A 15,631-nucleotide genomic window follows, 5' to 3' on the forward strand; every position below is an offset into this window, starting at 1 on the left:
GATGCGTTCATTGCGGTCTTATCACTACAATTATAATGAATAAAAAAGCGTTACAATCACACGTCCGAGCGATCTCCGATTATGACGGCTCTGCATGGCGATACGTGATCCACCAACGGAACACTGTCCCATTCCACCGTTCGGTTCAGAACTATAGTATAACGGTGAGACGCGTTGTCATCATCAGCTGATTTTGTTTTTCAAGCTAGTATAGGGGAACATGCCTGGGCATGCAGGTTGGGGGCGATGGAGAAAAAAAAAAGCTTCACCCGGCTATGATGTCGACGACAAGGAAAAAATGACTTCCACAGATCACAACACCACGGTTTAGGACGCGGAAAAGTTCGTTATACATTACACCCGGGTCGATTACGTCCCCGATGCGTTCATTGCGGTCTTATCACTACAATTATAATGAATAAAAAAGCGTTACAATCACACGTCCGAGCGATCTCCGATTATGACGGCTCTGCATGGCGATACGTGATCCACCAACGGAACACTGTCTGTTGTCGTGGCGGCCCCTCGATACTGTGGTTAGTTCGTAGTATTGTAGGCTCGGGGATCGTTTGGTCGCTACAGTATGAAGGAGGAAACATGCATCTGTCCATGTGTGTTGCAGACGTTATGCAATGCCACCCGGTGCATATGTGTTTAGGCAGCGTTCCGTTCATCATGTTTTTTTCCGAGAGCCATCTCGCAAGATCCTCCTCCTGGAGAAACAGGAGGGGAGGGGGGAATCGAGTATTATAGTGTTGGGTGAAAGCCAATAGGTGGAGGAAAGCCTGGTGAGGCGAGGTTAGGTGAAATTTGATTCTTTTCACACACCGACTAGATCATTGCATGGGCGCGTCCATTTTACACTGGCTTCTACACGTAAAGCGGCCCGCCCTCCTGTTTTCAGGAGGGGAGGGGTTTATTTTATTTTTTATTTTTTTATTACACGATTGACAACACAACCCGGCTCAGAATTTAAACAAAGAAAAGAAAAATAAGAAATAAAAACATGACACCCCAAAAATAAATAAAAAATGATTAGGCTATATAATATTGTTCTTGTTAACGTGGTACATGTGAGGCATGACTCATAGCACTCTATAGTATAGTATAGTTTCCTTAGATAGATATTCCACTGTTAGATTCATGATGACTATTTTTGTGTTTTGATGTATTACCATGTTTTTTGGTCTTGCTAACTGTAAATCGTTCTGGATTAAGAGTGTCTGCTAAATGCCTAAATTGTAAATTGGTCCCTGGACCCCACATTGAGAACCAGTTTATTTATGCTGAAAAATGTTTAATGTCGTTAATCTTTATACATGTATCGCTTGCTCCATAGCATGCTGTTCTCTCTGGTGGTGTCTGACCGGTGGTGTCTGACCGAGGTGGCACATTGACCTGAAGGCCTGTCTTGATTCAATCAAACCTTCGATCAAGCTATTAGCCTATGCAAAAGCCCATGTCAGTAATGTCACACCTGACCTATTGTTTGGAAAGGAAAGGCGGGGTGGGGCTAGGGGGGTGTTATACGGAGACCCTTTCATTTTTTACAGGGACCAGTTTCGAATTGCAGCCGCCTTTATAGGTGCTCTGTGAGAGCGGTTTTGTCATGGGAGTCTAGGGATTCAGATTTCTTAATAGCTGTTGGTAGAGCGTTCCACATTTTAGTGGCATATATATGAGCGAAATTAATTTAAACCCTTGTGACAAACGTACACATAATTTGCTCTCTCGTCAATAGAGAGAGCAGGGTAGAGCAGGTTAATCTCGTCCTATAACATTTACTATCACCTCTGACAACCAAATAGCCAATCACAGAGCGACCGTCCCTCCGGGCTATGGGACAGACATATCTTTTTTTTCTTTTTTACCTTTTGCACCATCATCAGGCTGAAGCAGGCAGAGGACGGGCAGCAGGCTAGTTGCTGGCTAGCACACAAACAGCTAGCAACAACAAAACACAGCCAGCCAAAGCCTTTAAGGCAATTACATTATTACCTCAGTTAACTTGTGTGTGTGTATACAGTGCAGTGCAGTCACTGGCTAGCTGGCGTGGCAAATATATAGGTTTATATATATATACAGAAGAGAGGGAGAGAGACCTTCGCAAAGACTCTCGAAGTTATCTCGCCCTCGGCCGAGATGTCAGCTTTCTCCGAGGCTGCCCTAGAGAAGAAACTGACGGAGCTGAGCAACTCGCAGCAAAGCGTGCAGACCCTGTCCCTGTGGCTCATCCACCACAGGAAGCACTCCAAGACCATCGTCACGGTGTGGTTCAGCGAGCTGAAGAAAGGTGAGGCTATGGTGGTCAGTCCACATATATCCATCCACAACACAGGGAAACATGTGAACCATGGCTATAGGAACAACATCAACAACGGTGTGGAGCTAAAGAGCCTGAGCTGAGCTAACCAGGGCTAACAAACAGTGGTGGGAGTAATCGAGTATTATTTTACTTTATACTGGAGTATTTCCATACGTCTACTTCACTACATCTCAGAGGCAGATATAATATTGTGTACTTTATGCTCCACTGCAATTATTGGAAAACTTTATTACTTTGTAGATTTAGATCTGTTATTATATTACAAAACATTCGTAGGTTTCGGCCATTTGCAAGTCCTTGTGACTTGTAGTTGTAGATGTGCTATTTTCAAAAACCTGTGAAATGGGACACAAATAAAGAATACTTTTTTCCACCATGCACTGCTAGTGTGTCAATGTGGTAAAACTTTGTCAGCTAACATGAAACTGCCACGGCTACAGGGGCTAACGTTATCCAGGCAGTACTACAGTGCTGTGAAGTTTGCAATCCAGTCATAATTAACATTATTAATATTGACCATGTTTCGTTGTTCTCTTTCCAGTGTGTTGGGACTTATTGTTCTATTTTAGTCACTGACGCTGAATGAAAAGCAACACGGAACAATGTCACTCTACTGCACCATGCTATTCTATGCTAACTGGCTAATGCAATGCATGCATCAGTCTGTTAGTGTAGCTGCAGCTATAGACAGTGCCAACTTAGCAGTTAGCTATAAACAGAACACAGGTTCTGTTGTAAGCTTGTTACACCTGGTCTTGGTATTCTATGTGGTAAGTCTGGTAACTTGGTAGGTAAGCCACAGCACAATGCTCAAGGGTGTGTTAACTCAACTGTGCCTATTATGTGTGTGCCACTGCCAATGTGCAATCATTGACTAGCCTAAAATGTAGAGACTCGTAGATGTATTTAGCGATTCTGTCAGAATCGATAAATACATCTATGAGTCTAAATCTTAGGCTAAAGCATTGACTATTGTCAATATTTACATACTGGCACACGATTGATTGATGGCATTTCAGTCTATCAGGGCTAGGGTCTTCGACGTTTGCCCGGCCAAGGACAAGGACCCCCTGTTGAAGACCCCAGGGCCAAGGCCTAGATGGGTTTAATGTGAGATAGCAGGAAACTTCACAGGTGACCTTAGGTCTTGTTGTCCTTAACCCTTGGGTTTAATAACTGGGATGGGAGTGTTTATTACCGGTATGTATTTATCCTATATTATAAGCATGTAAAAATGACCCTCATGCCTGGAAAATGTAAGTACTGGTTTATACAGCTAGAGACTGAAGAAGGTGTGAGACACGGGATTCAACAATACACATGAGTTTAAGATGCTATGAAAGCAAATCTGGGCTTATAACACCTCCAACAGTGCCACAGGCTTATCACCTCCATGCCACGCCCCACTAATAAGCATTTGTTTAAAAGTAGCCCAGACCACATAGAGTGCATAAATTAACATATTTTCCAGATGGTCGACATTTCTGTATTATAAATGTTTTTTTTTGGTGGTTTCATAAAACATTATAATATTTTGAGATAGGATTTCTAGATTTCCATGAGCTGTATGCCAGAATCATCAAGATAAACAACAAAACGTTTTAAATATTTCACTTCATGCGTAATGAATCTAGAATATATGAAAGTTTCACTTTTTTAATTATATTATGGTCGAAAATGAACTTTTACACAATATTCTATTTTTTTAGATGCACCTGTACTGTATGTGTATAGCCTCTGATGTATGCTATAGTGATTTGTCGTGACTTAAAGGATTACGATATAATCTTCTGTTTGATTCATTGGTTCATAGTAATATACACTGGTGGTCACTTCGTACACATGTTTAATCTTCTCATTTGTGTTGATTACAGACATGTCTCTATCGCTAACATAACTCACTCCACTAGTCGACATAAGTTAAACCTTTATTTATCCATGGAGGGAAATCCAAGTGTCGATCATTTGCAGCAACAGCAGTGAGAGAGTATGTTAATTGTCAAGAACCTTACCAAACCAAGATAAATTATATATATATATATATATATATATACTCCTCTGAATGTATGAACATACTGTACAGTCTATCAATTAATGTAAAGTGAATATATGAATGATTATACAACTAATATTATACATCTATTGATAATATTATACTATTATAATACTAAATAAAAAATATATAATAAACTATGTGTATGATGTCATGTAGGTTACACTATAACAAGTGTAAGTATACGCATGGTCTAGTAGTATTTACTGTGTTTGTGTTTATGAATATTATATTGACAGTACACCTTGTACTGTCAATATATACTGTATATTATGGATATGTGTAGTCCACAGCAAATATGAGAATGAATAGGTCTGTCAGCAGACCTTGAACAGTTGGCATCTCAATGAATGTGTACAGTAAATCAACAGTATTAGTGATTAACTGAATATATGTACAGTTTCAGCAGTACACAACTCTTAACAAAAATAAAATAAAATAATCCATGATTGCAACTTGCACAAGAAGAAGAAGCAGGTGATGAACAATATTGCTTTATATAGCACATAATATAACACTGACCACAGTCACCGACCACACGCTCCTATTTTATACATGTTCCTTATGATTTGCCATTCAAAGACTTCCTTACAAGACAGTGAAAAGATGGAAGATGCTGCCGTACATCCTTTTAAACAAACGTGTCTGACTGGATAAGCTCATGAGCTTGCTGCCTCAGATTCGTTTAGAGTAGTTGAAATTCATTAAATTGAATAGTCTTGGGGCTACTTTGACAGATGTGCTGTAACCAACAGAAATTTGATGAAGCTATTAGCTGTGACTAGAGATGTGACGTTCGTGAACGAATCAGATCATTTGAACGGCTCTTTGAAAGGAACGATGGGATCCGGTTCACAGTAGGGAGCCGTTCCTTTTTAGAGGAGGAGGGGGGCAGGGGGGTTTCAACCAGGGCCGGTCCTGAGCAATCTGGCGCCCTAAGCAGGATACACTGGGGGTGACACTGGGGAGTCACTAGGGAGGCCCTGGGCAGACATTGGGGAGGTACTGGGCGGACACTGGGCACACTCATTTTTTTTCGCCCCCCCACCCATCGGTGAGCCCCGTGAGCCAGTCTTTTGAGCCAGTCTTTTGAACGACTCTTTGAAAGGAACGGATCCCAGAGATCCGGCTCCCTTCAAAGAGCCATAAATCCCATCTCTAGCTGTGACAGTGTGTGGATAAGGCATTCTGGCTGTCATATTATAACTTGGCACACAGTGTGCCTAATGATACCCCAAGTGGCTGCGGTATTTTGTCATTTCTGTCAACTGTAACAAGCGTGTGGTGTTTCTAGCAACCCTCAGAGGATTCCCTGGTACTGATGGCATATTACTCTGAGGAAATTCTTGCTTCCTTCATTTCAGTGTTGGCTGTGAAATAGCAGGTATTATGTCTTGAAACGTATAGTTAATAATTGCTCAACCTGTTGTGAATGGCTACAACAGTATAGTGGCACACATCTGAATGGAAAATCCGCCCCTAAATATTGAATGGAGCGGTGAGAGATGAGCAGGTTTAAAATCTTCAAATGGCCTTCTGTAATTAGTGTGTTTGTTACCGTGGTGAAGAGTATCTCAGCAACCCTGGGAGGCTTGATATTCACTTGTGACTGATTGTTCGCTCCACACTTAAACCCTCTATTCTTGGTAAAACAGCCCTAATTCACAACTGTACTATTCTGTCTACACCACATTTCTTATGGCCAATTGCGACCCGTTGTAAGCTTGTAGATCTGCAATATTACGCATGTTTTTGTGCTGCTAGTGTTTCTCCTGTTGATTTATAGAATGATGTGAATACATCAGAGTTTCATTTATGGATCATTATTCACAGATCTCTGCAGCATAGCATAAATTGGATAGAAACTGTGGAAACACTTGCATGATAATAAGATAATTGGCTTTTTGGTCTGGTCCAGTGAAAAACGTGCTTAGAGACTGATGGGGAAATACCACCATCTTGTTGTGTCTGTTAAGTTAAATATCAGGATGGCAATGCAGTTTTTCTTTTTTGTCCCCACTGCAAAAGGCAAATTGAAAAATATGTGTTCTGTGTATATATACATATGTCATATCTGTATCTCTTACTGTTTCATTACCACCACAACTGTAATTTAACCATCAACTGGGGGGTCTGGGGACCTTGGTTGTCATGGGAATGGGGTCTATTATTGCCCCGTGACGCTCTAAATCTGTTTGTTTACACTTGCTTCTTGTATCTACAAATTGTTCCTGGTTGCTACTCCATTAGTCGTCATGTGTGTCCCAACATCTTTTTCCCATCAGGGAGCAATTACATTGTGTTTTCCCTCTCTTCTCTTGTGCAGCTCTGGTGTCCCGGAAGCTAACCTTCCTCTACTTGGCCAATGACGTCATTCAGAACAGCAAGAGGAAAGGACCAGAGTTCACCCAGGACTTTGCCCCGGTCATCGTAGACGCCTTCAAACACGTGTCCAGGTCACAACACTGTCCCTGATGCACATTCTACCCATAAGGGAAAAAAATACCCTTTGTTTTCAGATCGTTATTTTCGGTGCGAAAATAAGACCAAACAAAGATATTATATCATATTAGACAATTGGACACAAAGCTTATGGAAAAGAATGTTCCGTTTACTAAAGATATAGGAGAGACGGGGAGACCCCTATTACTGAACAAACACTATCTTGATACATTTTTTTGAGTGGTGTAAACCACTCCTACAACTGGCTTTGTTAGTGCAGAAAAAATGAGCATGGTTGCTATGTTCACCCTGTTCACCCGGGTGTGATTTCATTACCCTACAACTGGCTTTGTTAGTCTGTGCAGAAAAAATGAGCATGGTTGCTATGTTCACCCTGTTCCCCCGGGTGTGATTTCATTACGTCAGACATGATTTCATTACGTCAGACAGGCCTTACACCACTCAGTTCACACGGGTGTGATTTTTAAGCTATATACTGATGGTAATCATCATTGCTATAGACTTAGAGTCTATAGAAATGATTACTATCAATATATAGAGATTTCATATTTATCAAATAGCCTTTTGTTTTAACCAAAGAATATCACTTGCCACCAATAGTGTTTTGACTGTACTATCGGCATCTTGACAGCTGTGTGTTTAGTACTGTTTACTAGTGTGTTGTAGTGTTTTGACTGCATGGATTAAAGTTCTCAGTCGCCACGACTGATTTCAGTCATTAGGATTCCATAGAAGACAGCATGCCATGCACTGAAAATGGCAGATGTACAAGCTCACAACACTGCGCGTTGTGTTGTGAGGCTATTTTTTATTTGTTTTCTGAACAAAGAGTATTTGAAGTGGTCAAACTAGCAATAGAAAATACATGTTTAGAAGCATCTTTCATAAACATTAATGTCATAAAAGCAAAGGTTAAAGCCTCAGTGTGATTTCTGTGTGTGGAACAGCAGCAACATGATAATGATAATGCATTACACTTTCAGTTCACAAGTTTTTATTTTTATTCCATGTGACTGTAGTATCCGCATCCTGACAGCTGTGTGTTTACTGTGTTGTGTAGAGATGGCGAGGATGGCTGTAAGAAGTCGTTGGGTCGGGTCCTGTCCATCTGGCAGGAGAGAGCCGTGTACGAGAACAACCTGCTGGACCAACTGTCACAAGTCCTAGGTACGCCTCAAAAGAACAATGAACGTTTTGAATCACAGCTTCTTCCGCCATGTAGTTTCTATTTTTGGTCCATGTTTGGGTCAGTTCTATATTGGTTATTAGCCGGGGAGCCACAGGCCCAAAATCTGAGAGGACCTGTGATGTCATTCTGTACTTTGTCATTTTTATTCATTTGGTCATTAGGGTCCACAGAATAAGAGGCCTGCTCTGCCGGAAACATTGCGAAAAAACGTTTTATATACCACACCATAGACAACCTATATAAGGCACCATTTTCTAAATTTCATCATGCTTTAAGTAGCATGTTACATGTCAAACTAGGGGTTTTTCATGATTCTGAATCCATTCCAATCATTAGTTTTGCACGAAAAACACTCCTTGGGCTAAAAACGGCACATTTATGCAAGTGGCTATGGCAGAATTTAGGAGTGTTTTTCGTGTAAAACTAATGCTTGGAATGGTTCCAGAATAATGAAAAAACCCTAGTTTGACAATAATCATATAATAATAATAATAATATAAGCTTTGCCTTTTAAGCAATATTTGGCCAATGTTTGACCACAGTATAGTTGATGTAGTAATGGTCTTATTAGTTTCTTTTTCTTTTTAGAGGTATTAAAAAGGTTTTAAAAGTCCTTAAATTGTCACTTTAGAAATGTGCAGATACCTTGTATACACTTATACTGTATGTTGGTTTGTTTACTGTTGAGTGAGAACACAATGTATGCACATTAAGTCTAATCATCTGGGGACCACCGAAAATAATTTGGGGACCCCCAGTTTGTTTGGGAACCACTGTATTTATAGCACATGTGGTGGTCTTGTCGTACGTTGCAGGCGGAGATAAGAAGGCGAAGAAGCGGTCCTATGAGGAGATCCATGTTGACGACGACGACTTTGCGACCCAGAGCTCTCCAGCGGAGCCGCCACAGGTGATGACCAGAACCAGCCAACCCACACATGGTGCCACTGATAGAAGGCTGTTGGGGAAACCATTTTAACTGTCTTAAACCAACCCATATGTTGTGTAGTGTCGTGTTGCCAGACTGTTGCCTCTCGCAATTTTCAAATGCTTCTGTGTTCTGTGTTTCAAGTGCTTCTATCATGAGTAAAATATAAAGCCAAAGTGGAGCCTCCTCCCCATTATCCTAATATAAATGGAAATCATCTAAGCATATATAGCTTGCTGCTTATCAGAAATGGATATAAAAAATATACGGAAATGGCCGCTTCCTTACTCGGATTGGTGTAGTTCCAGACTATATAGCATTCAGATATTGTGGAATAGTTGTCTGGCTACGCGTGACTATTTGTTTTTTTCCATCGATTACGTTCCGGGTCTGGGCCGGCCGAGTGGTCCAGGAACCAAGGCTGGCCTGACAGCGTGTCGCGGGTTCGAGTCCTGATCCCGACAACCTTTGCTGCGTGTCTTCCCTCCCCAGCTCTCTCCCCCTTTCCTGTTAATTATCAATTATCAACTACGGTTAATCTATCAATAAAGGCAAAAAGCCCCAAAAAATATCTTTAAAAAAAAAAACGATTAGTTCCACTAACTGTGGAACTAACTGTGGAACTAACCCACACATCTACACTCTCTCTCTCTCTCTCTCTCTCTCTGTCCTCCACCTCCTTTTCTCCGCCTCCTCCCTCCCTCCCCGTCCTCTCCCAGACAGCAGAGTTGATCCGGGCGCTGCAAGAGCTGGAGAGTGCGGCCTCTGGAGACTCGGCGCTGCGTCAGCGCATCTCCTCGCTGCCTGCCGAGGTGCAGGACGCCTCACTGCTGCACCGCATCACCGGTATGAGACTACGACACCAGTGCGCTCGTGACGCGTACAGGTTTTTTTTTAAAGCGAAAGTTGTTAAAGTGGATCATTTTGACACCACTGTTGGCTGGGCATGGAGAGAGTCGTTAAAATCTCGTGTGTGTGTGTGTGTGTGTGTGTGTGTGTGTGTGTGTGTGTGTGTGTGTGTGTGTGTGTGTGTGTGTGTGTGTGTGTGTGTGTGTGTGTGTGTGTGTGTGTGTGTGTGTGTGTGTGTGTGTGTGTGTGTGTGTGTGTGTGTGTGTGTGTGTGTGGCTTGTTGTGTTGTGAGTTTGTAGATTGGCTATATTTGTTCATTAGTTATTTTAAGATGAATGATCAATATTAAATCAAACTAGCAATATAATAAGTTTGGAAGCATCTTGAAACTTGAATGGTCTCTCTCAGAAATGTCATGATTTCTTCAGCTGGTATGCCTAAAACATCATTACATTTTCAGTCTTGAGATTTTATTTTGCTTTATTGTGTGTGTGTGTGTGTACGCCTGCTGTGTGTGTCAGATAAAGAGTCGGGGGAGCGTCTGTCTCGTTTGGTGGAGGAGGCCTGCATGATGCTGGCCGACTACAGCGGCCGCCTGGCGGCCGAGATCGACGACCGGCGGCAGCTCACTCGCACCCTGACGCTCTTCCTGCACAGCCAGAAGGACGGCCTGGCCCAGAACGAGCAGAAACTAGAAGTGCGTAAATACTACACCTCTCCTTTTTTATCTATATCTCACCCTCTTGCTTTTTAACCTCATTAACACAGTGGCCGTTGATGTGTTTTTCTATCTACGTCCGTTTGTCAGCTTTACTTCTCTAGCACCATTCGCTAACATATGCCAGATTTATACTGGTGTTGCACACCGACAATTGATCTACAAGTGCACAACGCGTCGCACTGCGTTACGCTGTGATCTTGTATATCGGCTGTTTTCAGCGCACTGTAGGATGCGCAACTGAGTGTAACTCTGGCTTTATTCTGTCTTGCGCTTGTGACTCTCTCCGCTTTTGTTGGAATGAGCTTTCTTTTTCATGTAGTTGAAGATACTTTACATTTCAACAGGATGGTTGTTAGCAGTGAGCCAGACTGTAGATTAAAAAAATAAACAGTATGGGCACAAACCTTGTATCTCCATGTTTCTTTTTTTTTTTTAAATTCATAGACTAATGATAAACTATTTTATACTTGGTCATGTGATAATGTTGCATTAAGTAGCAATACATGATCTAGAAGCGACGCCTATAATGACATATTAAACCAATAAAGTATTAACAAGAACTTATGGATAAATGATAACTACATTGGATCCATTGAAACATACATTCTCTTTTTTGTTTTGGACATACAAGGTTTCTGCCTGCATGATGGCGACAATAATAGTTATTATTATTAAAGGTTTCCCCCACTTTGTTCTGACAAGTTCCATTAAAGGTCATTCTGTCTAATTCTATATATGTATTAGTCGGTAGAATGCAGTACATTCAGGATGGTAAGTGCATACTGCATTCCCCTCAGCCTTTAATTTAAACTACTTAACCCATTTTGACCTGAGATCAGATTCTAAAAATGTCTTCTATATCCTGACAGTTTTCTGAAAAAGCTATGTTTCTATGTCGGTGGTTCTTTGATTTTTCAAAAATAGCAGACCTACAAGCTCGTAGCGCGCCACTCGGTGGCGCGCTATGAGCTTGTAGATCTGCTATTTTTCAATAGCTAAAGCATAACATAATGCTAACACCAAAAGGGGTTCCCGCCCCAAAATGGGTTAAGTTAATTTAGCGTTGTTTGTGTTGACCTGTTTTTGAGTGTGTAACTGTCCAGCCTTTATCCACAGGACCGTGAGCAGGATTAAAGGAATTGCCTCTTTTGTATCCATCAACTTCATCAAGTTTCTTGTAATAAAAGAAAATGGGAAATAAAAAAATAAAAAAAGATTTTCTGAGTGCTGTTATTTTGCTTCGGCAGCTGTCAGCTGCTTCTGACGCTTGCATTTTGTACATTTCAATTTGCCTTCCAAACATGCTGCATACACTTAAAACCATGCCTCTGGTGCAGTCCCAACACCACGTGTGAATCTTAAACTGAGCTCAGGTTTAGTCAACGGTTTTGCCAAAGGGAGGAAAACGGTGATTGGTTGCGACTAGGGCGACTGTGGCTCAAGAGGTAGAGCAGGTCGTCCAATGATCCATGGGTCGGCGGTTCGAATCCCGGCTCCTCCTGGCTACATGTCGAAGTGTCCTTGGGCAAGACACTGAACCCCAAATTGCTCCCGATGTGCTGGTTGGTACCTTGCATGGCTTCCGCCGCAATCGGTGTATGAATGTGTGTGTGAATGTAATGCACTATGCATCTATGTAAAGCGCCTTGGATAAAGGCGCTATATAAATGCACCATTTATCATTTGCATGTCTCATCATGGCACGACTTCTAAGTGTGTCATTTCTTCCCCAGAGGGCTACTTATTGCTAGTTCCAACCTATAACTTCTACATTATGGGACTTTAGTTAAAGTTGATGGTGTGACTTCTAATGACTAGTTCTAGCTTTCACACAGTACATCCTCCATTCATGCTTTTATCTTCTTCTATGAAAGGTCCCTTGGACTGGGTGGAAGTTTATATTGTTATGATGTACCAGCTATGTACCAGCTGGTACATTCCAGCTATTTGTCATTCATACACGATGATGGTGATGTATAGGGCAAGGGAAAAACTTGAGATTGGCAATAGACTGCTGTGTCTCAAAGCCAGGCAGAAAATAATGCACATGCTTTCGCTCTGATTGTTGGAGGGGGGAGGGATAAATCGAAGTCACATGCATACACTCTTGCCACATTATTTATACTTGGTCTGCTTCCTTTTTCTCTGTACACCACACCAAATCTCTGCTTAAACTGGCGATCTACAAGCATTGCAATGCATTGTGAGCTTGTAGATCTGCTATTTTTGCGGAAAGTTTGCCTCAGAATAGAGACTGGGGTTTTGGCATAGACAGACACCAATAGATCCCTGCCTACTGTTACATCTGATGACATCTAAATAAATACATTGACTAAAACTGGGTGGAAACAATTCAGACGACATAATAAATAAATACAAATACAAATCACAGACTCAATGCAAAGATTTTGGAGCGTTCCTTCATGTGGGATGGTATCAGGGTTGGTTTTAAAAGCAGGCTTGTTAGCGCTGGTTAAGTTCAGAGTTCAAGCCCAACCAAGTCAATGATTTTAGATTGAGACAGATCTCTTGAGTGTCTGGCTATGTGATACTAGGGATAAAGTGGTTTAACATTCCAAGGCTTCTTTCATTTACTCCTCACCCTTCTCTCGAAATATTCAAAATATGTGTGTGAACTGGTTTACATCCCACATTACCCATTTGTTTATACTTGGGAGAAACCTTATTCTAAAATGTAATGAAACTAAAGTCTTGATTCTTGGGAGTGAAAAAGATATAGCTGGTTATGTTTTATGGGAGGAGAGTGTTGAGTATAATTTCCATTGAGGGCTTAACGTTCGACAAACCTTTGGTTGGAGAGTAACATGACACAACCTAATCAACTGTTTTGTTGGTCTTTTTTTTTTAGGAAAGGCACATTAACACAGAAACCTATCAGACTTGTAGAAAGAAATACAATAAAAGGTTTGGCTCAATAAACCTCACCTATAGGCTCTCTATAAGCGATGTCATATTCACCCTGCATGGGGAAAATGGAACACACAATCATATCAATCACTTTATATTTTTACATCTGGGTGTTGACGATTGTTTTCTGTTGCTGTTCCAGGAATACAAACGCAAGCTGGCGAGGGTCACCCAGGTCAGGAAGGAGTTGCGCTCTCGTCTCAACAATCTCCCCGGACGCCTGTAGTACTGTACGACCCTTCAAACTGATGACTCATCTATCTCCTCTCCTCTCCCTGTTCTGACCAGCCTTAACCTGGCCCTCCTACACCGGACACATCTATCATTTTTCTAACTTGCTGTCAGTCAATGTCTGTCTCTCTCTCTCTGTCCCGCTCCACAAAGCATCCAGGTATTTTCCTTCTGTCATTTGACTGATTACCCTTCTTTTTTATTTTTTGACCTGAGTGAGCCGTGCCGTGATATGTATTATTACACAGCTTCTGCGTTTGCTTCCTTAAGGCCACGTCTCGGTTCAGATTAAGGCTCTCAGACCCTAATTTGGGCCCTTTCTCAATCAGGAGGCGGTGCAGTACTAACCCTGAGTTCTGGGATGACCCAGAATCCTGAACCGTATGCGTTTTTTTGGCGGGTAAAAACACATCTACAAGATTGTAGATCAGCTATCTTTTTTTAATACTTTTATTTTTTATTTCTTTGCCGAAACCCGGCCCTTCAGGGGTGGTCCTGATTATAATGATGAAAACGTAAACCGACACGTAAACAAACAAACACACAAAGTCACTGAAGTTGAGGCCTTCTGCAAAGTTTCAGGTTATGGAATGTTCTGGGTCAACCCTTCGTAGGCGAACATCGAAAAGAGCCTTGCCTGTTCACACCCACCAGTCATCTTCTCATCTATGTTACTGATAGTGTTGTTTATTATTATGTATGACGTAGGACGACCCCCCCCTCCCCCCCCTCTTTATGTATGATGTAAAACCTGTCGGTTGTTCACTTAGTACACAGTGAATACATTGTAAATTGGTTGGGATAATGTTCAGTACTGCATCGTAGCCATGCCTCGGCCCCTGCACTCCTTGAAATGGTCAGGTTGATGCTGGTATATTATTTTTGTATTTATGGTGAGTTTAGATATCATGCCACCAGACGTCCCACTCTGGTGCCAATGGCTATTATTGTCCCCCCTGATATTCAATCAGTGGCATCATTGTTTTCCCTAGACAAGTGCTGTAAAATGTTCTTTTTAGGTTCTTATTTTTTTTCTTTAACACTTGGTTGTATATCATGCCGCCCAGTGCTTTGTTCCATGGCTATAGGACCATTCAGGGTAGTTTGAAACGGTATGACGGTATAGCCTCCAAACATTTTGTTTACTATAGATTTACATCAGACAAAATCACGACAGTGAAGTGCAGTAGTTTGAAACATTTCTGGAAAGAAAAACCCCATCATAATGTGATTATATTTTACATAAATCCATTCAGTGGGGATGGATGACGTACATTATTGAATGTACACACATTACATACATAGGCTATTCAAAGTTGCATGTAAATTATGTTTTACCCGTTTTGTCTTTATGATTCAGAGAACTTACCTTCTATACTCTGTTCTTTTTCCGAATGAATGAAAACTCTGGTCAAAACAAACCCCTGCTGTACTGAAATAACTGCGTGGACTGGACGGCGTCGTTGTGTTCTTGTTTACTGTATAATTATAAGGAATAATGCTTCGTTATTTTAAACTCGTCTACTGTAAGATGCTCAGTTGCTTCACACTGCTTGACAAGTGCCCCACTGATTTAAAAAACGAACTTTATAACAATTTGATTTTTGTACATAAAAGGAAAGTTATTCTAAAGAATTAATAAATAAATGGAGACATAAGCTTGTCTGTTTTGGGTACATTATCTGATACTGTCAGTCAGCTACTATGCTTGGAATCCACATGCTGCCCACCAGGGGGTGCAATGAATGAGTAATGTGGTCGTGCATGCATACATTTCTATTTCACTTCACCATTTTTGAGGAGCGCTAGCTCATATATCTGCTGTCCGGAGGAAACCTCATAACTCCAAAATGTTCATTTTTCAGGAAATGAAAAGTATACGTTTTTAAGGAAATGAATGGCATTTAATGTTTTGTGTTGGCACCGTTTGTTTTACATCACCT

At 41.3% G+C, this 15,631-nt stretch overlaps 1 protein-coding gene across 2 annotated transcripts; it reads left to right on the top strand.

Moving 5' to 3' along the window:
• Positions 1 to 1,913: 1,913 nt before the first annotated feature.
• Positions 1,914 to 15,344, top strand: LOC306938489 (regulation of nuclear pre-mRNA domain-containing protein 1A-like). Of its 2 annotated transcripts, none has more exons than XM_079522705.1 (7): positions 1,914 to 2,293; positions 6,706 to 6,835; positions 7,903 to 8,009; positions 8,847 to 8,941; positions 9,679 to 9,805; positions 10,330 to 10,505; positions 13,600 to 15,344. In XM_079522705.1, exons 1-7 carry the CDS (start codon positions 2,143 to 2,145, stop codon positions 13,681 to 13,683), a joined length of 870 nt encoding a protein of 289 aa, XP_079378831.1. In that variant the 5' UTR covers positions 1,914 to 2,142; the 3' UTR covers positions 13,684 to 15,344. The 2 variants fall into 2 exon arrangements, with proteins under 2 accessions (XP_079378831.1, XP_079378832.1); XM_079522706.1 differs by lacking the exon at positions 13,600 to 15,344 and adding an exon at positions 11,646 to 11,854.
• The last annotated feature ends 287 nt before the right edge of the window (positions 15,345 to 15,631 follow it).

Source organism: Electrona antarctica (assembly GCF_951216825.1).
Source record: "Electrona antarctica genome assembly, chromosome: 15".
In the NCBI taxonomy this organism is placed as follows: Eukaryota; Metazoa; Chordata; class Actinopteri; order Myctophiformes; family Myctophidae; genus Electrona; species Electrona antarctica.